At 41.3% G+C, this 23,398-nt stretch overlaps 1 protein-coding gene across 1 annotated transcript in view; it reads right to left on the bottom strand.

The window, feature by feature from the left end:
• Positions 1–23,398, bottom strand: part of AFG1L (AFG1 like ATPase) — a 133,859-nt gene that overhangs the window by 98,193 nt on the left and 12,268 nt on the right. Inside the window, exon 2 of the mRNA XM_077812903.1 lies at positions 13,432–13,655. Coding sequence (XP_077669029.1) covers positions 13,432–13,655 — 224 coding nt within the window. The remainder of the gene's footprint in view (positions 1–13,431; positions 13,656–23,398) is intronic.

The following is a 23,398-nucleotide window of genomic DNA, read 5'->3' as shown; positions in this document are numbered from 1 at the left end:
GCTAGACTGTTTTTATTGAGTTTTTTGCACCTTACTTTTGTTGGGTGTTGGTTTGCAATTTTTGAAAACTCTGCATATCTTTATTATTATAGGCAATAAACAACCCATATTCATAAGTTTAAACAAAGCATTACAGATATTATAATAATGTACACCAAGCATTACTGAATTCATAGTGACACACAATCCCTTCCCCCCTCCCCATTTTAAGTAATTTACACTAAGCATTACAGATTCAAAAATGGGAGAGACAGTACCCCATTCCTGAACACTGTTTCATAAAATGTTCATCAGACAATTCTACTGTGCCTGACTGCTAAAATGGTCTTTTAAGCCTCCCTCAGCGATACAGCTCCGTGGTGAGCTTTTTTAATAGTTCATGTGTCTGACTGTTCAAATTCAGCAGACAGCTGATCCACCTCACTCCACCACCACAGGATAACTTTTCTCCCTTCACTTCACAGACATTGTGCAATAAACAACATGCAGCAATAACAATGCCTCGCTGAAATCCAATCTAATGGGCAAACATCTCCAATGACTCCTCAATCTACCAAAAGCACATTCAACTGTCATTCCACTGAGCCAGTCCCTGAATCTTTCCTTGGTGCTGTAGAGGTGGCCAGTGTATGGCTTCATGAGCCAGGGGAAGGCTGAGTCACCCAGAATCACTATTGGCATTTCAACATCCTCAATTTGAATGCACTGGTTGGGGATGAATGTCCCTGTTTGCAACTTTTTGAAAACTCTTGTTTTCTTAAAGATGCGAGCATCATGAATCTTCCCCAATATCAGTGAAGTGTCCTGTCCTTGCATAACCATTGAAAAGTAACCCTTTCTGTTAATATACTCAGTGGTGACATGGGCTAGTGCCAGAACAGGGATACGTGTGCTGTGTATTGCCCTACTGCAGTTCGGGAAACCCACTGCTGCAAAACCATCCAGTATTTCATGCATGTTACCAACAGTCACAATTCTGTGTCGCAGGAGATGATTAATGGCCTTGCACATTTCTATGATGATGGCCCCACACTGTGGATTTTCCAACCCCAAAATGATTGTCCACTGACCAATTTGGTGTTGCAAGTTTCCAGAGTGTGATCGCTACGCACTTCTCCACTGCCAGTGAAGCTCTCATTTTGGCATCCCAGCACAAGACAGCTGGGGCAAGCTCAGCACACCCCTTCAGGAGCACAGGTTTTTGCACCCGAAATTTCTGAAGCCACCACTCATCATCCCACACCTGTTTTATGATGAAATCCCATTAATCAGTGCTTGTTTCTTAGGTGGCAAAAGTGGTGATACACCGTGAGGAGCTGCTTTGTGAATGCCTGTAAGCAACCAGGCTTTTTTTCCCCCACCATGTCCAATCAGCATGGAGTTATTGAGCCCAAACATCTCTGCATCTTCCTCATTACACTCCCAGTTGTAGTAGTATTTATTCAAGCTCTGCAAACAGGAGAATCATGCATCTTGTACTAGCAGCTGTCACGAGAATTCTGCTGAGCTGTGTAGAGTCCATGCTTCTGCCAGAGAGATAAGAGAAACCTAAAATGGCATGCAGGATTGTGGGAGATTTAAAAAACTGTTCCAGTACTATGGGACGGAACAGGTGTCACAGTTCAGAGCAACTGCATCTGTATTTCCCTAGTGGTCCACCAAGGGAACCCAGGCTCAGGCTTCTGGCTCCCCAGCTGTTGCCTTTTTTGGGTGGAAATCCAAGTCTCTCTCCCTCCCGACTGGTCTATTTCCAGGCTGAACAGTTCCCTGCCTTCATTGTTTTATGCCCAGTATACAACAGTTGGCCCAAGCAAGCCTGCTTTGCTTCTTCCCTTCAGAGATGACACATGGTATAACTGCCAACATTTGTAAGTTACCACACACCACTGCCTATGAAAGCCTATTTTATTAGTTAGGTAAAAACACTGCAGACAAAACATTAAAAACAATAAAGTAACTTACATGCATGGTAATAAGCTTACTCGAGATCACCCCAACTATCTTTGGCAGCTGAGTCGTTCAAACCCCAAAAAGGGGTCTCATTTGTGGTCGTTAGTTCATAACAGCCCTAGCTCAAAACTAGGACATCATGAAAATTTAGTCCCTCTGTTATACAGTTTGGAGATCTTAGAACTGGAGATTTCTGGAGCAGGTAATCAATAGACAATCAGTTTCTTTCCTCAGGGTGTAGCTTCAAAGGGAGGGATTCAATGAGAGTCATTTGCATTCTCCTCACCCTAAGTAATTCCCAGGAAATCCATTTCAAACACGTTGTCCCAAAAAGTCCTTTGAAATACCACACATCTCCCAGAGATTGCATGAATCTTGTCTTCCTGGTAAAGGAAATTTCATACAATCCCACAACAGTAAATATTATAGAATCATAGAATATCAGGGTTGGAAGGGACCTCAGGAGGTCATCTAGTCCAACCCCCCCACTCAAAGCAGGACCAATCCCCAATTTTTGCCCCAGATACCTAAATGGCCCCCTCAGGGATTGAACTCACAATCCTGGGTTTAACAGGCCAATGCTCAAACCACTGAGCTATCCCTCTCCCCCCTAAACATTGCATTTTTAATACAATTGACCCCAAGCTATTAAATGCAATTCAATAAGGTTTAACTCAATCTTATACGTTTTGCTCAATATATTGCAGGATACTGTCATATCTGTCACACTAGGCATTATAGGATGAAGAAAGTGGCATGACAGAAACTCAGTCTCTACTTCCAGAAATCCCTGGGTGAACTGGAGGCATCCCAGGAATTAAGGTGGATGGTGGCTTTGGGCACACTGGGATACCGACCTGTTGTGCACCGCATTTTATGTCAGTGCAACCATTCACAGTGAGGACACACACTGCTTAGGCAAGCACCCAAGTGTGCACATGTATGAGCGACATGTTACAGTTGGCAGCTATTCAGCAACATAATTTATGTTGACCAAACTTTGTACTGTAATGTAGACATGGCCATAAACTGTCAGATGGAAGTAGAGTAAACTGGAATCATAGTGCAGTGCTGCAGCAAGCCAGCAGAGAGTGTCTGAATTCAAAGGAGAAAGGACAGAAAGTAAAAAGAAACTTGAATTTTGATGGAGTGAGCAGATGTAAACCAACAAATAGTATCCAGACCAAGGGATTGCTAATGAAAGAGAAACACTGTGGAGAGCCGTGGAGAGTTATTGTAGTTAGCTTATTCCATTCTTCAATTTTAGGAAGATTTTACACATACACTCCATACGTTTACCAAAAAGGCAGTTCAAATAGTAGGATTTTTTCACACTGCTCTGCAACCAGATCTCCTGATGAATATGGACTGACTTGGAATGGATCTGTAGAGTCCTTCTGGTCCTCTTTTATGGATATTAACCACTTATCATAGAATCATAGATTATCAGAGTTGGAAGGGACCTCAGGAGGTCGCCTAGTCCAACCCCCTGCTCAAAGCAGGACCAATCCCCAATCACTTCATGGGGCTTTGAGTTGTAAAGGAGGCGGGGAAAACAAGGTAAAGTAGTGACTGCACTCAGATGTCTAGTAAAGATACTTAAGTCCACCTCTCCCTCAGACAAAATAGATTCTTGGACAGCTTTGTTTTTGCATCATTTAAAGATAACTAACACTTAATACCTACAAAAACAAAGAGGTTAAGGCATACCACAAAAGCTGACTTGCACAAGGAATGGTCAAAAATCCACTATATCAATACGCTCCCAATAACCTTCCCAAGAGATGCAATCAGTACATTACCATACAGTCTTAACTATTTCCTTCTTTAAACCCTGTCACATCCAGCCCTGTGATAGACTGCTAACTCCTACTCCTCTGCAATATCCATAAAATACACCATGCTTATGATACCACATAATGCATAGAATCACTGGAACAGGCACATAGTGTGGGATACATATTTTTCTTTTCCTTTTTTATTTAAGTTGCTTTGCAAAAGTTTTGAAAATTGTTTTATATTCTTTAAAATATTAATTTTTCCAAAGGAGAGGCAGAATTTCAAACTATGTTCCCATACCAAATTAAGTTAATGTTGTTCTCTACTACTGAGATCCTTTTTATCCTATTTTTAAAAAGTAATTTGTGTCTCTCACAGCGTGTTCTACGCTGGTTCAGGCTGGATTTTTTTCTATTCCTTTTTTAATGTCTCTTTGATTAATCACTATTCTTTCCCAAGTGATAATATGGTCAGAATATTTCATTTCAGTCTGAGAACTCTCCATTATTTCTTGAGTATTTTTAAAAGGGTCTGACAATTTTTTCTGTCTTGGATACTACAGTATGATAGGTGCCTTAGAAATACCTAACTGCCAATTTTAAACTTATTTGGATCATAATGTATTTGCCAATATGAAATTAGTCTAAATATCCAAAATTCCAGATGCAATTCTCTATATTTATCAGATTAGATTAATACAGGCAGTATCAAGTTGAAACATATTAGAGAATATTCCTTATTTAAGAGCAGATCAGTCTCTTTCTCATCCTCTTTTCAGAGCTCCTTTTGGTTGCAGCTATATTTGAAGATATTTTCAAGGTCCTGAATCACATTTACTATTGTTCATACCCTATTTCAAAACATGACCTCACTTAGAGTTGAGCTTATTTCGAGTCATTAATATAGTTGCTCAACAACACTTAAAATGCCTCAGTTGGTGTTTATTCTGAAAACCTGGAGATTACAAATTCTTGTGGCCTTGAGCCTCAGATATTTTCAGATCCTCTGAACTGAACATACACAAGGTCATTCCTTAATAAAATTAAAGTCATTGTTTAAAATTTGAGGCTAATAATTTTGAATATTTATTCTATTTGCATCAATAGACTTCATAGCTTTTTTTTTTAAACTCGAGTTCATTTTGAACTAATCCAAAAAAAGCATCTTGAAGTACCAGCAAATTTATATCTATATTTTCATAATGGAAATGTTGTTTCAATCATAGATAATAATAAGGTTTAATAATAAATCTTATGTTTGTCATATTTTAGTGAATAAAGCAATTTGAACCACAGGCAACCATTACATTAAATATACAAAAAAAAATCAAAACTCAAAGTGTGTTGTGCTTAGTACAGTTCATATCTTCAAGAAGCTCGCAAGTTATCTGCACTGCGGAAATGGGGCCAGATTATTCCCTGATTTCTAATAGTATTAAACCTGGAGTAAGTCCATGATTTCACGAGGTACTCCAGATTTCCGCTGCGAGAAGTGAGGGAAGAAGTCAGACCATGAAATAAAGTGACGTTGCTCAGACTAAATGCAATTGTACTATCAACTATTTGTGCCTGTTTCTCTCCTCATCCTCTTCACCACCGTTCCTCATATACATTATCTCAAAAAATGACAGAATCAAAGACAATGATTCCAGCTGGACAGCTGCATATAATTACTTCTTTTAAAAGAACTAGTATTTATCACTCTGAACAGAAAGCATTTCTTGATAAAAGTAGATCATTTCAGGTTTCTAAGAACATCCGTAAAAACTAAAAAGCTGAACTACATATAAGCACCCTCCAACTCCTACTAAATAAAAATCCTTTTGTATATAAAAATATTTTAGCTAATTGCAAAAAGCATCTCTGTAATCTAAAATACACCAATCTGTTCAATTTAATTCCATAATCAATCCTAATTTAAGTATCTCAATAACCAATAAAAAAAAACAAAAAAAGAAGTCCAGATTTTAGCATAAAAATAACTGAATACCCCTGCCGAGGTTTACCTTGATCTGTTAATGTGTCAACATTACAAATGATCTTTTCTTCACTAGAATTTTACCTCATGTTAGTTACTGCATGTTAGCTAATTGATGGTAAGAACACACCTTTGTTCCTTGTGAAGATGAATCTTTGAAGACAGGATCATACTCATTAATTACTGGCACAAAACTTGGCTCCACGCAGTCATGAGTTTTCCAGAGTTATGATACACAAATGATTCCAATCAGACAAGCTGTTCTAACTCACACTATATAATAAACCCAGATGGAATGACCACGACAGAACACCCGACCGACTCCTGCTGTGAAAAATAACGAAAAAAACAAAAACTGAACAGCCCCCGTTCCCGCCTAACCTTTTACTTTTTCCTAACACTGAGTGAACCTGCAACAGCATTTCAAATCCTGTGCTAAATACACATAGCAGAAAACACACACATTGCCTGCAAGTACCTTGCTACAAACAGAGATATTATCATAAGAATTGAAATAAATCTGTGACACCACCTGCAACCTAGGCTTGTGCCCCTCTTGGCTGTCTAATACCAGTGGAGAATGCCTTGGCCCTCAGCTAACAGTAACAGTCAATGCCTCTTTCTGAGACAACACTGAAACAGGTGGTAGTCCCAGTGTCAAGAAACACTAGATGCCAGTGACCTCACCATTGACTATTCAGTGTTGAAATTCTTATTCCTGGGCAAGATTTTAATCAAGACTATGACAGTAAACTAAATGTTGCAACACCGGGCTTCCATTGGTATTCAAACCCCAATCAACCTGGCTTACGCCCAGGTCATGTAACTGAAACAGCACCATTTGCACTGTGCCACAAGTACTCCTTTTCTTTTTGTTTCACCTCTGCCATTGCTGAAGAAAAAGGTGGTACTATGTGATCTACTCTGCCATCTGACATGGATCATGAGGTACTGCTGCCCAGCTACATGTGCTGGCAAGAGTCAACAGAATCACACGAAGCTCATTATACTCATTCTTTTCAAACAGATCCAAAGGAGTTAGGATAAGCAGCTACTGCTCCTGACCAAGAATTTTTGGTGTGTGGAGTCCCACAGAACTCAGTCTTCTCACTACTCTTATTTAATATTTCTATACCACGTTAGAGAAACATTTTGTGATGAAACAAGTTGCAACATGAATGATATGCCAGTGACACACAGCTCTATTTACCTTTTTCATCCAGTGCAGACGGCATTCCCTCCCAGATATCAAAATGAATGAAGGAGACAGAAGCCTGAATTTGGAACAAATGGCTCAACTGGAACAAGACTGAAGCGAGGCTAACTAAAAGTGTTTTAAAGAACCAGTGAACACCAGGGTCTCACTCTGCATCAGGGACATCTTATCACATTAAGAAAATGTGTCATCATGGGGTCCTACTGGAATCAACATTGTCACTGAATAATAAAGTACCAGATGCTGTCACAGGCACCATTTCCAACTAAATGACAACTACAACCATTCCTCTCATACAACAGCTCTATCATAGTATTTTGTGCACCTGTCACCTCAAGGCTAGACTACTGTAGCTCAACCAGAAGCTTTATAAAATGTTCAAAAAGAAGCTATAACTGTGCAGTCTCCTAAGCAGGATGAGCCAAACACAGCATATCACTTCTGTTCTCTGCAACACACATCTGCTCCCCCATTCACTACAAGACCCACTTAAAGATTCTTGTACTGAAGCCCTTAAAAGTCATCTACCTTAACAGCTGCAATCATTCAGTATAGTCTAATTAACATAATTAGGTATAAACTCCAGGAGACAGAGGTAAAGCTCCTTCAACAAGACAAGAGGTTCAAAACTCTGGAACAACTACCCAATGGAGATCAGAGTCCTAACATTCCTATCCTGAGGTCATACTGTAAGATTCAACTCTTTTTCCCCAAAGAACCACAGCAGAAGATAGCCTGGCAGAGTGCTCAAGAGGAGGGAAGATAACTGTCTGCCCTTCTGGACAGTTATGACTTTTTATAAATATAATTCTCTGACCAAATGTTGAGGAAAGTAACTGAAAGGTAAAGAGCTCTTGGAAATGAGCTTACCTCCTCTGGCTTAACAGATTTTTGCTTCTTTAAACCCCACACATGCAACTATACTGCAAATGGGAGTTATGTCAGCTCTAAAAATGATAAACTGTCTAATGTCCCTAGAAATTGTGTGTGTTTGGAAAACACTGAGGAAAACTGACCCCAAAGATCATCCTCACAAAAGTTTGTGATTTTGTTTCCTTTAACTTAAACAGAACTTGAAAGTTTAGGTGAAGGAAGGTGAATGTGTACGCAGTCCCACATGGCCAGGGTTTTTATTTTATTAAAAGATATTTGATACATCTTCAGTTCATGCAGGATATCTTCAATGTTGTTTGTCAGCTGATTGTCTGCTTTTGAGGTTGTAAGGCTGAGCCATTTGCCTCTCCATTCTGATCAATAAAAAAAAGTTAGCAAGCCAATATCAAGAAGGCCTGTTAGCAAGGGAAGACGACAGAGAATCTGAAATTTCAGCTGTGGTCCAATAGGAAGTAATTTTCCTCTGCTTATGGCTACATCAGGATGCCTAGAATACTCTCAGAACACATTCAGTGTATATCGTGTTAGCTCTCCTTCCCAGATACACTCAGGAAAACATGTCCCATACATCACAACTGGACTGTAAGGACTCAGACACTGTGTGATGGTGGTAGAGAATGTATAAGCAGATGTTTCATGACTATATTCCCCCCTCTAACCAGGATTAGCCTATCTAGCCGTGGAACACACTAGGGCTACAAAGCTCCTGTGGGCCAGCAGCTAAAGATGTTATTTTTTACAGGATTAACTCCTTAAAATTGCAATCAATTCCATGATTATTATTAAATCAAAATCACTGTGTGTAGGCTTATCGTTGTATGTCAAAATAATACCTTAAGCCTTCTAAGGGTACATCTATACTCCAATTAGATACCTACGGCTTGCCTGTGCCAGCTGACTCAGGCTCGAGCTAAGGGGCTGTTTCATTGCTAGAGCCCGATCTCTGGGACCCTCACAGCTCCAGCCTGAGCCCAAACATTTACACCACAATTAAACAGCCCCTTAGCCTGAGCCGCAGGCTTTTAATTGCAGTGTAGACATACCCTAAGTATGACCTTACAGCAAAGGTCAAGTGCATCATTCATCTCTGACTTTACATGCAAAAAGTGTTCTATGAAGAGAAAAGAAAAATAACATCTGCCAGCGATGATAGCAGAGTGTATTTTCCAGTAGGTTTTACCATGCTAAGGTGTCAGGCTGCCAACCCAGGAAGGGAACAGTTGTCTTCCTTCTTGAGGTTGGGTGCTAGCTAAACTGAGGAGGCAAACGTGCCACTGACAGCATAGCCAGCGGGTGGCTGAAGAAATGGCTAAAACAACACGAATAAATGGGCCCCAGTTTCTTGCGTGTCCCTCGATCTATTCTACAGCGGCGGCATGGAGTTTGATCAATGAGAGGCTGCTAAGAATCTCAGGGGCTACAAAAAGACTTGCCCTCTCAGTGTGTACCTACAACTGTAGGACACTGATAAGGGATGACTCGATCAACCATTTAATGGAGGAGAAGGCAAGGCCAGCCTGCAAAGTCCTTGCTCTCTGCGAAACATGATGAAGAAAGGAGATGAAAGCGAAGTGAAGAGATAGAAGCACCATCATATTGGGAAAAGGAGAAGGTGCGAGAACTGTTGGACGAATCGATTTTATTGTCAACAAGGAATGGTCTTCAAAAATCATCTCCTGCAAGTTCAAGTCATCACACATCGGAATGCTACACCTCCAACTGAACAAGAACAGCACCTTCAAGATTATCCAGATCTATGCTCCCACAAGCACAAGTGAAGATGATAATGTGGAAAAATTCTATCAGTAGCTCGAAGAAACCCTCACTCAAAAATCCACAAATACGATTGCGAAGGGAGACGTCAATGCCAAGGTCGGAAGAGGGAAAGAAGGCGAAAAGTTCATTGGAAGGTATGGCATCGGCAAACGGACTGCATGAGGAGAGTGACTGGCAACTCTGGTGGAGATGAAAGAAATGTTCATTGGTAACATTGGTTTAAGTAGAACAAGAGAAGGTGGATCATGCCCAATGTGAAGAACAAGAACGAGATTGACTATATTCTGATCGATAAGCGGCACATCATACAAAACATCTCAGTAGTGTAATCATTCAACACCGGTACTGACCACCGCTTGCTTAGAGCGAGACTCATCTTCAACGAAAAGGTAGAGAAGAAAGCGCTACTGATGGCAAATCAGAGACAGGGGCCAAAAATATTCTATGAGGCAATCCTGAAAGTGAACATTTCCAAGGAAGACTGAAGTCTCATAGAATACTGTGATGAGTACTATAAAAACTTCACTGATAAGCTGAGACAATGCATGCAATTAGCCAAGAAAGAAAGACCGAAAAGAGCAAAGGTAAGAATCTCAGAGGAAACAAGGAACTTGCTACAGAAATGGAGAACTATGAAGAGAAATGATGGCAACAAACTCAAGTACTCCCTCCTCTGCAAGCTGATAAGAAGACGACTAAAGGAGGACTTTGAGAAGTACTGAAATGAAAGCTTCTTAAAGATGGCTAAAGATCACAGAAGCCTCAAAAAATGCCAACGGGAATTGACACTGTACTGGTTGACAATAATGGCACTGAAGAACAAGGATGGAAAAGCAGTAATTGACAGAACAGGGATGGAAGCAGTCTGCAAAGATTTCTGCATTGAACTGTTCATGTATCAAATAAATGTCCCACTACCAACACTTCAACAGACTAATGAACACATACTCCCAGTCCTCATCAGCGAAGTTCAACATGCAGTTTATCAAATGAAGGAAGGAAAAATTCCAGGAAAAGATGGACTGACAACCAAAATAATAAGAACTGGAGGCCAAGACCTCTGGGAAATTCTTGCTAAGAGGTTTAGCTGGAAGGAGTCCAACACCATTTTGCTGTATAAGAAGGGTGATCGTGAAGATCTAAATAACTATTTTCCAATATTCCTGCTTTCACTTGTTTATAAGCTGTTCCAAACTAATAACAAACTGACTCTCAAAGTTGGGATGAGCAGCAGCCAAAAGAGTAGGCAGGTTTTCGAAGGAATTTCAGCACTATGGACCAGCTAATGGAGCACTCAAGGCAATACAAATTCCCTTTATGCATTGCTTTCGACAACTATGAAAAAGCATTCGATAGTGTAGAGATCAATGCAGTGCTGAAAGTTCTTGCAGAGCAGGGCATCGACACAAACTACATCAACCTATTAAAAGAAGCAAACTCTGACTGCACTATGCATATAACTCTGTTTGACACTCCCCTTCGTACCCCAATCAAAAAAGGTGTGAAGCAAGGAGACATGATTTCACCCGAACTCTTCACAGCCTGCCTCGAAATAGTAATGAGGTGGATGAACTGGAAGGGTGGAATTAGTACCAACGAAGAGCAGTTAATCCACCTCAGATATCGTGCTGATTACTGAAAACACTATGAAACTACAGAAAATGCTGCAAGAACTCGACAGAAAAAGCAGCCAAGTTGGACTAAAAATGAACAGCTCTAAGATGAAATTTATGCGGCCTGATGCCTTGCCTAAAGCCCAAATAATAGTTAAGAAAGAACAAATTGAAGAAGTCAAGCAATACGTTTATCTGGGCCAAGAAATTAATATGTACCACAATCAGTAAGACGAACTCTCACAAAGAAAAAAAGCTGGTTCGCACGCATTCAGCTCTATCAAGGATGTCCTCCAAGGAAAAATCAACAAGGCAACACACACCAACCTCTTCAACTCAACAGTACTGCCAGCAATATCGTACAGCAGCGAAACATGGATACTGATAAAGGTAGAGGAGCAACAACTGGCTGTAACAGAGACAGCGATGGAAAGAAGAATTCTGGGGATGGCATTTCAATCCACAACCGATTCCCCAATGAAATGATCAAACAGCAGAGTGGAGTGCAGGACGTCGTTGTTGAAAGCAGGTACAGTAAAATGCGATGGGCCAGGCATATAGCTAGGCTCACTGTCAGTCGATGGACTGCAGCTGTCGCTGAACGGTATCCACAGGAACTGAAACAACCATTTGGCCAACATCCAAAGAGATGGGAAGATTTTATCGTAAAAAGGCATGGCCGCACATGGAGAAGTAAGGCCAGGATAAGAGAAGAATGGAAGGCATGTTGTGATTGGCTTAATCTATATGAGGGCTGAAGGACTGATTGATCAAGGTGAGATAGGAGGCCAAACTCAGCCAGTAAAAAAGTTAAACTAAACTTTTAAAAGTTCACGTGGGAACAGGTGCACAAATTATTATTCTAGAATAAATTTGGTTGCCCTGTTATTACTGTACCTATTTTAATATATACCATGGAACACCTCATTTTGTTCAACAGAGCACCAAGCAATTCCCAACATTTATTAAAAATGCATATAGATCATTAAATTAAAACTCCTGCATACCATCCTCATGGAGAAGGCAAAAGAAATCCCAGTTTATTCCTACATCAACTGGCCTCCAGATATAGATCTTTGGCATTGTAGAGTATGTCTACATAGGATTTTCCCTGACCTACACTAGAAAAGGAAGTGTATGAATCCATCCCCCTGCATCTATGTGAAAAGAAGATCTAAGCACCACAGCACATGCCCTCTGGACATGGAATATGGGAGATACCCTTTGTGGGTAATTTTAAGGGGAAAAATATCCCTTCCTCTGCTGGTAGCCCAACACTGATTTCCAAGCGTCTGCTTTTGGATTCAGAAGCAGAATTAAAAAGGAATTATGGAAATCTAGGGCCCCAAGAGCACACAAATACATATACCTAGACTTGCCATAGAAGTTTCAAAATAGAGGTTTGTTTTCAGGTAGTGTCCCTCATTTTGGAAAAGTCTTCAATTATTTATTTATTTTTAAGAAATCCCAGAATTGGCATTTTTCAAAGAAAGGCCCTGGAAAGTGATGGGTTAGTCCACAAGCTGGAGAAAGCGAAACCATGATCTGGTAAATAGTAGTGTAAATAGTAATGATGTAGGTCCAATATTTAAGTTTTGTTTAAAAAATATTTTACAAAGCTTAAAATTAATTAGAATCTTGGCATTAATTGAAAAATATTAATTACAAAGTTTGTTATGACAAACGTTTGCCTCCAGTGTTTACAACTCAAGCACTCCAGCATTCTGCCTGTGCACATGCACCAGAAACTGACCAGGCCTTTTTGCCAAAGCTCAGTGAAATACAAAAGCAGACAGCATGTGTGACAAAAAGTACATTTGATTTAGTTTTAGAATTCTTTTAGTTTTAATAACTTGATTATTATGGTGTGGCAGGCTTTCTAGGGGATGTCCATAAACTACGTAACACATTTTTTTGTTATTTTCATCACTCACTTTCCTCCCCTTGTAACACTGAAACAAACATGCAAAATTAAGGACTCACCCACCCCTAATGTGTTACATAATTTATTGACAGCCGCTTATATACTGAAAGCAAAGAATGGAGCTCCATGCAGGAACAAGAGTCTGATTGCAGAACTGGGGCCAAAGTTAGTAACAAAGAAAGATTTTTTAAAACGTGACAGTCTCTTTAAACATACCCATGTAGACAAAACGTTTATATAAAAAATATAAGTTCTGAGGACAAACATTTAAAGCGGTTTTCTCTTATCACCATAAGCCTCACCTTTGACAGAAGATTGTTTGGACTGATACTGTAGCCTTTAAGGCTCTCATGTAACTTCTGCAAGCATTGTACGACTCTTCGTTGTTGTTCATCATTCCCCAGCTCTTCTGCTTTGATCAGAAAGTCATAGTGTTCTAAAGGTCCATTGCAAACCAACAAGGCCCTAGAGTTAGCATCTGCTAGAGTATTAGGGGCTATGTTCTCAGCTGCCTGAATTGTGTATGCTGTAAAATAAGAAATAATTAACTGTTAATAGAAAGGTTCTGAAAGTTGTTTTATTATATTCTTAAACAATATACACATTTACACAAATTATTATGTTCAAAAATGGCTGCTACTTTAAATAAGTAGTAACAGAACAGTATAGATTAGCTAAATATGCACCACCAATATATTATATGCAATCTCTTTGTATTTCTCTAAATAAGCTTTTTAAAATGTAGTTCAAAACTGGAAGTTGCTTAGTACAGGGGGGAAGGGTTAAACATGTTTTAATATATATATATAATGACAAAGCTCTGTCCTTGCCTCCATGGGTCCCGCGTTTCCTGGTGGATTTCACTAGCCTCAGAGGCTCACTGTGACCCTCCACGTAACCCTTCTTTCTCTAGAGACAAGGCTCACAGTCTACTGAGCCATTTTAATCATAAGCCAGTGAGGGAGGTGAGGAGAAGTTATCCTTCCTTACACAGTCTCTGTTGTCTCCCAGTCTCAGTGATTAATCAGGGGGCGACGGGAGGGGGGGAGCCCGGGCCCACCCTCTACTCTGGGCTCCAACCCAGGGACCCTAATAGTATCAGCTATGGTAGCTGACCTTTTAGAAACATGACATGTACAATTCCCTGTGCTACTTCCCCCACAGCAGCCCTCACTTCCTCAAGCTCCACTTCACCCTTACCTCAGGGCCTCCTTCCTTGTGCCTGATATGGTGTGTACTACTCAGCCTCTCCAACAGCGCAACTTCCTCCCACAGCTCCTGACATGCACACCCACCTGACTGACTGGGAGGCTTTTAACTAGTTTCAGCCAGCCCCTGATTGGCTTCAAGTGTCCTAATCAACCTAGCATTCTCCCTGACTTCTGGAAAGTTCTTAATTGGCCCCAGGTGTCTTAATTGACCTGGAGCAGCTTCCATTTCACTTAACCTGGTACCAGGGATTTGTTTAGCCTGGAGCTAATATATCTATCTCCCACTACTTTTCTATAGCCATCTGGCCTTGCCCCATCACAATATATATATATATATATATATATATATATATATATATATATATATACACACACACACACACACACATATAAAATAAATACACAAACTTTAAAAAAAACAATTAGAGCTGGTCAAAACTTACGATTTGCATTCCACAGGAAATTCTATCATTTAGAAATCTGGCTTTGTTCCAAATTGGAACAAAACCAAAACATTTCAAAACTGACCACAAAATGAATTATTTTTTAAAAAATTATTCAATTAAATTGAAACATTTCATCCCGATTGACTTTAATTTTATATTTAAACTAAAAATCAAAATATGATATGATCCAATAAGATAGACAAAACAAAATCAAAACAAAATTTTGTTGAACAACGTATTTCTGTGGCAAGTTTTGATTTTGCTGAAACATTTTCTGACAGAAAACAGCATTGTGTCAAAAAAATTTTGACCAGCTCCACCCCAACAAAACACTGACAACCAGACAGTGCTATATATCAGGGCAATCCTCAGATCAGTCTGGATGGTCCACCAGAAATCGCCATCCCTGGAGGCGAACCCCAGCTACTCCTGATTGGACCTGTGAGTTTGGATCCTGTATAGTTTCTTCAGAGCTGTCTTCCCTCTACACTATGTGGGGGGAGTCGGTGATATGGGAGTTTTGATTCGAAGGGAAGCCAGTGCCCCCATCAAACCCACGGAGCCCCAGTTCCTATTGGATACCCCAAGATTATAGAACAAGTAGCAGCATGAAACCTAGATTTATGGAAGGGAAAGTAATCTGGTGCCGTACAGTTCCTGAACACAGGGCTGAAGGCATCGTAATAGAGATCTCCCTCAGTAGACCACAACAGACTCTCCTTAAAGAAGGTGCATCTTTGTGCCTTGGACTTCACCTGTTCTGTCTTGCCAAACAGCAGCAGAAGGTGATAAACCCCCAGGTAGTCTCTTGGGATGGAAAGGAAAAGTCTTCCTCATTTACAGACATGGGAGATAGAGAGCATGTGTAAGTGCTGATAGAGGGTTCTGTGGGAGAAACTGCTCACGGTTGTCCCAAAATAAACATTTAAAGCCGAGGTTTGTGAAAGAGGAGCACTGCTGCAACTTCACCACTAGATGGACAAGATCTGGTGGGTGACAGAAGAGGCATGGCTAAGCCCCAAAACCTTGGTGACATGTCTGGTGTTGGGACTGCTTCCAGTATCTACAAGATGTAATCCCACTACAAACAGATTCGGAGAGAGGTAAGGAGCCAAACTATGTCATTCCACTGCATCATCTACCCTACAACAATAATTTGATACACATGGCCAGAATAGACTTCTCAGTCATCCAGTATTTTACAGGACTGATCCATATATCATTAACACTGCTTCTCTACTGTTACCTGTTCTTGAACAGATCCAGAGAAGGGGATTCTTCATTATTATGAGCAAAACGTAGCAAATGTACATCAGAATATTCTTCCTTCCTTATTCTTACACTTCTTATTCTATCATTTTGTGGTAATGTCAACAATGCTTTCTTCATTTACGGTATATATCACTTCCCTGCAAGCTTTTATTTTCCAGAGTGTAGAAACTGGACTCTGACCATTTCTCTTCCTGCCTACCCTCTAATGCTTGTATTATATATCACAAAGCTCTGTGTGTGTTTTCTCTATTTCCCTCCACACTCAAAAGTATCCTTCTTAAACTGTGAGGATTACATGTAATATTTCTGATATGGTCACAGCAGAGTGAAAAGCCACATCAGATTCCCCTAATTTTATATGAAATCTGTGTATTTATACAAAAACAGAATTGGCTTTTTTCACAAGAGTGCTACATTCCAAGCTTGTTTATTTTGTTATACATTGTCACTCTCTCTTCTTAAATTCACTGCTTTCTAGAGAGCTGACTCCAGTTTGTATCAGTATTTTTATTTCTGTTCCTAAAATCCATGTATTCAAATTTAATCTCATTTTATTGCATGCAGCCAATTTTGCTGCCCTGCTGGCTGTCTACTACCCAAATATTACTGATCAACATGCCAGAAGATATTGATAATGAAATAAAGTGAAAGAAACCTCTTACTAACAGAAAATAAAAAACAAAACCTGAAGCAAACAAGAATACATGAACTTAGGGCTTGAAAAATCCATTTACAAGTATAAAAATTTTCCTGGCAAGCGAGGAACCTAAGAGCAACTTCTGCTGCATCTAATCTTTCTTTTTTAGAATATTGTTTATTGTTGCAAAGATCACCATTTGAATGTAAACCAAACATAAAACAATGCAGTGGTATCTTCCTACATTTGTGATAGACAATTCCAGTCCCCTAGTCTTGCCAACCTACAGCAGGGTGAAAATTAAATTGAACCTTGTCAGTTTTTCCTGCTGCTATTCAGAAACTTGCAGCAGCACTGAAACTGATCAATCAGTTTTGATTTTGATTCGAGCTGTAAAGCAATTAAAAAAATTAATTGCAAATAATCGCAGTTAATAATAGAATACCATGTATTTAAATATTTTTGGGTGTTTTCTACATTTTCGAATATATTGATTTCAATTATAACAGAATACAAAGTGTACAGTGATCACTTTATATTTATTTTTTATTACAAATATTTCCACTGTAAAGAACAGAATAGTATTTTTCAATTCACCTAATACAAGTACTGTATTGCAATCTCTTTATCATGAAAGTTGAACTTACAAATGTAGAATTATGTAAAGTGCCAGTGTAAGACAAGCCCTCAGTATGTATTTCCAACTTACCAACGTTGATGTTTCAAATTCCAAGAGGCAGCGTTACAGGAAGGAAATAGTAGTCAGGACTTCTGGGCTTTATTCTCATCTTTGCCATCAGTTCACTACATGACCCTGGGCAAGTCACTTACCCCGCCTATAGTTTACCCGTTATGGTACTATAAAACTCCTCAGAAAAAGTATAAAGTATTATTAGCCCTGGAATTCCGTTTTTTCCCCCAGCTGCTTCACTATTATGATATGAGAGGACTGCCTGTGCTACTGCTGCTCATAGGAATAGCCCCATGTATAGTCCTTACGATTGGAAAGAAAATCTTGAAAACATGGTGTGACAGAATATACCTATGTCCACTATTGTAGAAATCTTTGTACAAGGTATGCCTTGTGAGGTGTTATTTGAAAACTCATAATTTGCTGGTCATTATTGTCCTGGTAAAATCCTGTATATGAATTTATAAGATGCCACTGTTTAGTGGTATTAACACAGGTTCCAAACCACAGCCCTGCCCAAACAGAAGTTGGCAAACAGGTCTGTCTCAAAGAAAATGTGTGCTCTGCTTAATCTGCATTTAAGCAGTAAACAGAGTCATCAAGCAGGAAGGGAGACAAAGGGTAAACTAGGTGTAAACAAGGCTGATGGGCCATTACATGCTAAGTGACCATTCTCTGGCTGGAAAGGGAGCAGGGGCAAAAAGAATCTACATTAAGGCCTTGTCTACACTATTGAGTTTTGTCAACAAAAGGACGCTTTTGTCAAAACACACTGCAATGCAACCTTTGGTGGCAAAAATGTCCTGTTTTGGCAACAAAATAAAACTACCCCGACGAAAGACATAAGGCTTTTTGCACAAAATTTTTGTCAACGAAGTGCCAGTGTCGACGCCACGCTTGATTTTATCGCTTTAGTTGGCCCGCAGGAGGTGTCCCACAATGCCCATCCTGACCGTTCTGGTCAGCAGTTTGAACTCCACTGCCCTGCAGCCAGGTAAACAACTATCCATCCCTCCCCCTTAGAAGCCCTGGGAATTTTTGAAATTCCATTTCCTGTTGGCTCGGCATGGAGAGGTCTCATCACATCTTCGCAGGTGACCATAGCGGCTTATTACAGCAAATACTCTCCCACTTGGACCACTGCAAAGCTGCTGGATCTCCTCCAGTATATGGGGAGAGGAGGCTGTGCAGTCCCAGCTGAGATTGAGCCATAGGAATTGGGATACCTATGGGCAGATTTCTCGAGGCTTGTGCAAAAAGGGCTATGATTGGGACACGCTGCAGTGCAGAGTGAAGATAAAGGAGCTGAGGCAGGTGTACCATAAGGCGAGAGAGGCGAACCATCGCTCCAGTGCTGCACCTAAGACCTGCCAGTTCTACAAGGAGCTGGATGCTATCCTCAGTGGCGACCCCACCTCCACTGCCAAGATCCCCATGGATACTCCGGGGGGCCTGGAGATGCTGGAAAGAGGACCTAACCCGAAGGACGAAGTCATTGATGAAGAGGTGGAGTTAGACAACAATGTGGAGCTCCTGGCAGGGTCGCCTGGTGGGGCAGGCAGCCAGAAACTGTTCACCACTCCGGAGGTGTCTACCAGTCTCAGCAGTTGCTCTCTGACGAGCAAGATGCAGGAGAGGAGATGCCTGGTTAGTGGCTGTGGTTTGTGTAGTGTAGAGGTGGGTTCAGGGTATAGAAATATACAAGGCTGGCTTGTTTCCGTGTGCTCGACTTTCCCTGGTACAGCTAATCAGCACAATAGAACAGGGTGTTGATGCATGCCAAGATCTTTCGAGAATCCACCAGAGAGATCTCTAGGAAAGTTTCCTGGAGGTACTCGACAATCCTCTGCTGAAAATTCCTTGGCAGAACTGCTTTGTTCCTTCCCCCATTGTAGGAAACTTTCCCGTGCCATTCGGCAATCACTTGTGCAGAGACACAAAGGCAAGCAACATAGGGACCAGGGCGGAAGCCACAAGCGTGTAGTAGCATCTTGCTTCCCTGCTTACCTTCAGAAGTGAGATATCTGCTACAATGACCCCCGCCTGTGGAAAAGTGTGGGATAATTTTAGAATTTTTTTCTCTAGCTGGCTGCACTGCAACCCTTGCAGAGTGCTCTATTCCCATATAGAGTGGCCTCCCACCCCCAACCAACACTCATCATTCTTTGGGTGTTCGTCGAGATGTGTGCTTGCCAAGGGTCAGTGAGAAAGTGATTGTTATGTTACCAGAGTGACATGAGTGCTGTGAGTGAACTTAACAATCATGCTTCTGTGCATTGTTCCTTGTGCTTCAGCAGATGTGGCCTTGGGGAACATCCCACACACACTTGCCGAGTGTCTCTGCCAGATAAGAAAGTGCCCAAGATGGAGCAAAGAAGACATATTCTGGGAGGTACTGCAGGTCTCCAATGCAGAGAAAAGGGAACACAAGGAGTGGAAAGACAGGACAGAAAAGAAAATCATGAGTTTGTTAAGGATGCTACTGAGCGGATGATTAAAGTCATGGAGGAGCAAACGCAGATGCTGAAGTCCTTAATAATGCTGCAGACTCAGCAAATGCGTGCCTGCCGTCTCCTGCAGCATATTCAGAACTCTTTTCCATGCCCCCTCCCAAACTCCGTCCACACAGTCCTTTCCACTTTTTGAGACTTCTCGTTTTCCCGTTCACTCCACCCCCTCAGACAACTTTCAAAATGACAGCTAGACCTAAACACAGCTCTCAGAGTCTGCCCGTCCCTAGTACCTCTTTTCCCTCCAAGCGTTTGCGTGTGTGTTGTTTCTTGTGCAATAAAAGCAAAGTTTTTGAATGGTAACTCATCTTTATTTGCTTTCTACAAATTGAGATAGCAGGCACTATCAATACCTACACAGGCAGTTCCATCATTTGCTTACTAGAATTTAAGGCCCCAAATGTCACCATTGTTTCCTAGGAAAACTACATATAATGTAACACTGCAGCACCAATCACAGAGATATACATTACTGGTTCTCATTTTCAAAGTGTTGCCTCAAAGCTTCCCTGATTCGAATTGCCCCCCTATGGGCCTCTCTGATAGCCCTGGTATCTGGCTGTTGAAAATCAGCAGCCACGCCTGAGCAAACCTTTCACCCTTAGCTTCACAAAGATTATGCAATGTACAACACACGGCTATGACCATGGGAATATTATTCTCATTGAGGTCTAACATGTCATAAAGGCATCGCCAGCACACCTTTAATCTGCCAAAGGCACATTCCACTGTCATCTGTCACCTACTCAGCCTATTGTTGAACAGCTCCTTACTTCTGTCCGGGCTTCCTGTGTAAGGTTTCATAAGCCATGGCTGTAAGGGGTCTCCCAGAATCACTATGGGCGTTTCAATATCCCCCACTATAATCTTCTGGTCTGGAAAGAAAGACTCCACTTGTAGCTTTCTATACAGGCCAGTGTCCCTGAAGATGCATGCATCACGCACCTTCTTGGACCACCCCACACTGATGAAACGCCCATGGTGATCCACAAGCACCTGCAACACCGTGGAGAAGTATACCTTCCTATTGATGTACTCTGTTGCAAGGTGGTCTGATGTCAAAATTGGAATGTGTGTGCCATCTATCCACCCCTCTTTTCCCATTTCTGAAAAACCGTCCGCTATTTCACGCACATTTCCCAGAGTCACAGTCCTTCGTAGCAGGATGCAATTAATTGCCCTGCATACTTGCATTAACACACCCAACAGTCGACTTCCCTACTCCAAATTGATTCACAACTGGCTGGTAGTAGTCTGGAGTCACCAGCTTCCACACAGCGATTCCCATTCTGGTGTCCTTACGCACACAGTTCCAGGAAGGTGGCTTTCTGCATCCAAAAGTTCTGTAGCCACTGCTCGTCATCCCAGATCTGCGATATGATCCCACCATTCAGTGCTTGTTTCCCGAGCCCAAAAGCGACGGTCCACCGTCGCAGCCGTTCCGTGAATGCCAAAAGCAATCTAAAGTTGCTTCTGTCCATAACACACAGCATGTCAGGCAACTGGGAGTCTTCTTTGATTAGGAACTTCGTGATCAACTGCACTGCCATCCGCAATGTCTTCATGACAGTGATCAGAGCATAGGAGAGCAGTGCGGGATCCATCCCTTCCCACAGAGATGGCGGGGTGAACAGCAAACAAGGGCCGCTGAAAAATGCCATGAAAGAAAGCTGGAAGCCAATGGAATGCTGGGACAGAAAACAATGTATCATGGGACACTGAGTCTGGTCCCAAGATGCACCGCAATCCCCTCTGCCCTCCCACAAGACCTAGCAGCAGAATGTGTTGAGCTGGACTGTGGTTTACGTACCCACAGTGCATTGCTCACATTGTCGATGACAATGCCCCAACTGTGGACACACTTTGGTGACAGAGGGAGACTGTGTGAATATGCAATACTAATTTTTATTATAGCACTTCTTGATTGTCGACATATCTTTAGTCGACAAAACTCTGAAGTGTAGACAAGGCCTAAGACGCCCTTCCTCCTCTCTCTCTCTCTCTGTCCATTGATTTACTGCATGAGAAGGAACAAAGGAAACAGCCATTAAACAGAAGAATGAGTCCTGGCCTAAAAAGTTTGGCCAGTAAGCCTGTTGAGGACCTGCGGTAAGAAAAACTTTGCTTTGAATTTAACATAGTTAAATTAGGCATTAGTTGCATTTTATCTCTATTTTTCTTGTAAACATTTCGACTTTTATGCCTCATTACTTGTATTCACTTAAAAAGCTCTCTCTCTTTGTAGTTAATAAACTTGTTTTACCTAATCCAGTGTGTTTAAACTGAAGTGTATGGGATACTCCATTTGGGATAACAAAATGTGTGCATATTATTTCCATTGATGAAATAACAGATCTATATAAATTTCTATTATCCAGAAGGCTGGGCAGTACAGGACATACACTTCTTGGGGGAAAATCTGGGACTGGGAGTTCGTTGGGGTCACCCTGCAGTATAATTCAAGATGCTAAGAGCCTAAGTGTGGCTGGCTGGCTGCAGCCCAGAACTGTGAGGGACTTGCATGCTGGAGGCTGTTCGTGAACCGTTCAGGTCAGAGGCTGCAGCAGCAAAGCTTTGTAAAGGGCACCCCAGGTTGGAGGGCAAGGGTGACACCGCTACGCATTAGTCTGGATTGTACTCTGGTTGTGTCACACAGGGACAAAGCATAAACCAATGCAATGATGGATTCCCAACTCTGCAAACACCCTAAAACAATAGGCCTGAGAGGGGAGACCCTATTGATCTCAATGCATTAAGGCTGTGTCTACACTATAAAATCATGTTGACCTAACTTACATCGGCATATAGCCACCGTAGTTATTAAATTGCGTGTGTGCGCACACATTTGGCTCCTTATGTTGGCAGTGCACGCCTGCATGAGGAGCACTTGTATGGATTGCACTGTCAGCATGAGGCATATTGGGACAGGTCCTGAAAGCCAGTAACAGTCAGCATAAGCAACACAATGTCTATGATGGCACTGCATTGACCTAATTATATCTACACTGCTTGGAGAAGTGGTGCTTCTGCATTGGCATAGAGAGGCACTTACATCAGAGGAAGCCAAACTTAAGCAAAGACACTTTCACAGCTAGGTCAACAGAAGGCAGCTTATGTCAACCTAGCCCTGTAGTACAGATCAAGTTTAAGTCTGTAACTTAAAAGGGTCAAGTTAAGTAGCAACATTGTTAACTATTCCAAAGCTTATCGTTTTTAGTATGAACATGCAGCTCATGTGTCTTCCCATAATCCCAAACTGCTCTCATTCCTCCACTACGGCAAAAATGTACACAGCTGCTAAAGCCTCCAGATTTGCTCCTGACAAATTTTATAAGGCAGTCACATGATAGCAGCCCAACCCCCCAAAAATATTAAATAAACTAAAAAAAACAAAAATGCTGGTACAAAGTAAATTGAATGTAATATCAAAATAACATACTTAAAACCCTCCTGAAAGCTGGAGCAACTTGGAGATCACAGCAGATCCTCGGACGACCTAGGC

The sequence above is a fragment of the Eretmochelys imbricata genome, chromosome 3, assembly GCF_965152235.1.
Source record: "Eretmochelys imbricata isolate rEreImb1 chromosome 3, rEreImb1.hap1, whole genome shotgun sequence".
Taxonomy (NCBI): Eukaryota; Metazoa; Chordata; order Testudines; family Cheloniidae; genus Eretmochelys; species Eretmochelys imbricata.
This window is presented reverse-complemented; position numbering and strand designations above follow the sequence as displayed.